Genomic DNA, 4,468 nt, shown 5'->3' on the forward strand with positions numbered 1-4,468 from the left:
ATTTAGCAATATATAACGTGGATATTGTGTGTCAACAAATTAAATTGACATAGTCCTTCGTGCTCTCATGTTCATCCAACTAAAACATGTAAACTCTTGAATAAATATAATGCTTATCATAGACTTTGCCAATGAGTCAACAACCATACAGCAATTTCACATGCACTTATGTTTGGCTCCAAAACACCCATTGGCAATGCCTTGTTAAGGCAAAACCTCGTATCATGCATAAAATATCTAGTAGTCCAGCTGATACGCTACAACGTAATTTTATTGTAGTTAAAAAAAACAATTTCTATTCTTAATTTGACAAACAAGGTTGCATATCAGTAGTACTGGCTTATATTTTGTGGTAAAATATCTAATTTGCATATTATATTTTACTTGTATCATTCAGTTTTCCGTATTAAAATTAAAATATTGTACAAGATTTCTAGACCGTTAAAAAGTCTAGCGAATGAAATCAATTTTTGACGAATTAATTAAAGAGACAGATAAAAATGTAATATGCATGTAAATAACTAAATGTTTTATTTAAGCACCTACGTATTCATATACTAAATACTATAACGTACATATATGTATCCCAGGGAAGCTGAAATCGCTGTCAGAGATGAATGAGCTTTTTTCGGGATTGAAATGAAGTTATGTGGGCGCATTCAAAAAGAACACCAAATTTTTTAGTCAATTTATACTACTTTCAGCTTTTCAGAAAATGAAAAATGTAATTTTAATTTTTCCTGACGAGTTTGTATATTTGCGGTTTAGTTTTTACAGAACAAACAGCTGAGAAGCTATTACAACCTCTCACCAACCTTTTCTTTTACACTTCCTGTACGGCTGCAACTTCAAAAGTTGGTTACCTTTCGGATAAAACCCATCTAAACTAGATCCACAAAGTACTTAATTTTTGTATAACATTCTTCTAGCAGTTGATGGCCTTGGATATGCTATTGGAATATGGCACAAAACAAAAAATTATTTTGTGTCCTTTTGATCGATGTGCTGTCGTGATACTTGAGCCGGATTTTCTCTTTCTGCCCTAACCCAGATTGGTAATAATGTAGTTGTATTCACAAAATAAATGAAATTATGATCAAAGTACTTTATTGGCCTAAACTAAATCTCCCTTTCTGCTGTCCTCACTTTCCTCAACAACACACACTTCTCTCTCTCTTACTTTAAAAAACAAAATAATAATAATAATAATAATAAATAATAAGTCTTTAATGGTCATGATAGTAGTAGTACTTATAATTAGTACATAGCAGCTAGTCTCCTTTCAAAGATAGAGATGGGGAATACCGGGAAATGATTATATAAGTGTAGTAGAACTGTACTTGGACCGTTAAGTAGGAGCAGAGAAGCTACCTCTGTGTTATAATTGTGATCTTTTTACTCACTGAACAATAGCTAGGGTTTTCACCCCACTGAAATTGGTTTCAATCTGCAGATGTCCTCTTCCACATATGACTCCTCTAACCTTTTCCCTAACTTCCCTTCGTCTTCTTACCCTATCCTTCCTTTTCTCATTGATCCTGAAAATGATTTTGCAAGCCACACCCTTCTTGATGACCACCCTCTTGTTGTTCCCGCCGGCCTCAGACATGATCCTCCATTACTCCCTGAAGAAACCGTTGCCAATTTTGCAGTTGTAGCTGACTGCACTGCCGCCATGCTTGAACACGATGCAGCAAACACTAACTATGGTTCCCACTATGGTAGCAGCGTTTCCAATTTTCTCACCCAGAAACCTGCTGCAGCCACAGCCAAAAAAGACAGGCACAGTAAGATTCACACATCTCAGGGTTTGAGGGACCGGAGGGTGAGATTATCAAGCGAAATAGCCCGCAAGTTCTTTGATCTTCAGGACATGTTAGAGTTTGACAAACCAAGTAACACCTTCGATTGGCTCTTCACAAAGTCTGAGAATGCAATCAAAGAACTAGCCCGAAGTAAGCATACCGGCAGTGTTAGTCGGGGTGACATTAAGTATTCCCGCTACCCGTCTGTGGATTCAAACAACAACAACAAATCATTGGTGGATGGTGGTGATGCTTCCCGAGGGAGGAAGTTGAAATGGGCACAGAGGGATGATGTTTGTGTTCAGAACAAAAAAGAGTCAAGGGAAAGGGCAAGGGCAAGGGCAAGAGAAAGGACTTGTTACAAGATGTGTAGCTGTAGTAGAAGGGTGCAGCAGAAGGACTCTGATGAAAGGTTCCCTGCAACTACAAACACTCAAATGCTACACCAATTGAGGTCTTCCATTCAGCCTGAACTTGAAGATCAACCTCGTGCAAGATGGGTTCAGCCTTATTATAATAACCCTTATTTCATTGATAATGAAGCACCAAGAAATGGCTTTAACGTCATCGAAGAATCTATTATGATAAAAAGGAACATGAAGCCTTCATCTCACCAAAACCTTGTGATCCCTAGGGATGCAAGTTTCAACAACAATGAGTTCCCCCTATTACCCTATTCCAGTACTACTCCAAACTGGGATAGTACTAATGGGGCCGTTAACTTTGGTGGAATAAGCACGATGAATCTATCTACATGTTTCATGAACCCGTGGTAAGTTTTAAATTTTTATTTCTTCTTAATTTTAATAACTGCTTCAGGTTTTTTCAACTTGTGTTGATGTTTTAGTGATTTCTGCGTCCAGATTTGGAGAGCTTCATTCAAAATCTTTGGAAAATTCTTGGGGCGAGTGCATCAATCAGAGTCGACACTAAAATGTTCTAGTTTTCGGTAAAATCTGATCAGAATCAAATCCTCGAGTGTGCTTTGCCTTGTAATCAACATCATCTCACAGTTCTGTGTTTCTTCTCTCTATCAGCAACTTTTTCTGCCCTATATTCCCATTTTACAATGTTTGTACTGATAATCAGCCAATGGCATGTCAAAGTTCGCATAAAGGTTTCCTGCGTCCTGCGTGTATTATATCTGTCCAATATTTAAAGTTTGATTTAACATGTATTATCAAAAGTCATGAAGTAACTCGCTAGCAGCTTTATTCACGCTTTTATTTTTTTTATTGATGTAATTGGGTAGTCTTCAGTGGTGATCAGGATAGGGGTTTACAAGGATCAGGATAAAACTAAAAAAATTCAGCTTGTCTGCAGTTAACCTTGTTTTTATTTTTTGGTGCTAAAACTGCAGTTAACCTTGTAGATGTTGGGGATTTTTTTATTGATGTACTTTTGGTGATCAGGATAAGGGTTTAGAAGGATCAGGATAAAACTAAAAAATTTCAGCTTTTGTCTGCTGTTAACCTTGTTTTTTATTTTTTGGTGCTAAAACTGCAGTTAATCTTTTAGATGTTGGGGATCTTGCTAATTTACATTCTCTGCGAAAATCATAAATTGTTAGAAAAAGAGATGAAGAGACAAGAGATTATAGAAAAGATTTTCTTTTATTTGACACACTATACTACATAGTTTGATATTCTATTTACAATAGAACAACCTGTAGACATTACATAACTATTCAATTAAGACACTAAATTGACACAATGTCATAACCCTTTCAATACATAGTAGTTACAAAAAAATAATATTCCTTAATTTCTATTAACTCACACTCATTCACCTACTAATAATAACTCACAATTCTTTATTTTTTAATTACTATTATTATTTCTAACATAAATATGTTAATTTTATAACCACAGAACATACAATGAATTAACTATTGATTTCTTGTTTTGGTAATTTGGTATATATAGTTATTGAAAATTTTAACCCTTATATCTTAAGGCAATATTATGGGTAACAAAATGTTAATTATGTTCCAATGTTAGCATGCCAAGCATTGATTTGAAATTTTAGCTTTCTGATACTTATGAATGATAACTGTATCCATATTATTTCCTTGCCAAGTTTATTCAATTCAAAGGGATGGATCTTTTTATCTCTTTTCAGAGGTCATAGATAGATGGCTACAATCCATTGGATCACCAAGATGTTTTGATACCGCATTCCAGATTTTGGTAACTATATTTGCAAGTTTCTGAGCAGAGAACAAAATGGATGTTTAGAACTTATGAATTCATGCACTCAAATTGTTATTGCTATATATACAATCTATATTACAACTGATGTTCACTTCGACTCTATAGAGTTCCTGTTTTCCTTTTCATTTTTATGCCTCCACTTTATATTAGGTTTATTGTACAAGATATGGAAACATGCATGGATCAGCAGGTTACTGATGTTCTGACTGGAGCATGACTGTTTAATATATTTGCCAACACAATTTCTGAGAAATCTGATGGTGTAATGATTGATGACCTAATGATCTTTTACAGTTTTTTAAGCTTTTGATACCCTGTGCAATTATTATTTTGATGTATCAAAGAGTTGCTACCACAACTTGAACTTATGACATCTATCAAAATTCCATACCCATCACAATCACTTGAACGATGCACCCAGGTGGATGGAAATCCAGTGTAATTATAATT

General features: G+C 35.0%; 1 protein-coding gene across 1 annotated transcript; it reads left to right on the plus strand.

The window, feature by feature from the left end:
* Positions 1–579: 579 nt before the first annotated feature.
* On the plus strand, positions 580–4,235 carry LOC114402127 (transcription factor DICHOTOMA-like). The gene is made up of 3 exons (XM_028364651.1): positions 580–606; positions 1,418–2,577; positions 4,169–4,235. Exons 1-3 carry the CDS (start codon positions 580–582, stop codon positions 4,233–4,235), a joined length of 1,254 nt encoding a protein of 417 aa, XP_028220452.1.
* The last annotated feature ends 233 nt before the right edge of the window (positions 4,236–4,468 follow it).

This window comes from Glycine soja, chromosome 20 (genome assembly GCF_004193775.1).
Source record: "Glycine soja cultivar W05 chromosome 20, ASM419377v2, whole genome shotgun sequence".
Taxonomy (NCBI): domain Eukaryota; kingdom Viridiplantae; phylum Streptophyta; class Magnoliopsida; order Fabales; family Fabaceae; genus Glycine; species Glycine soja.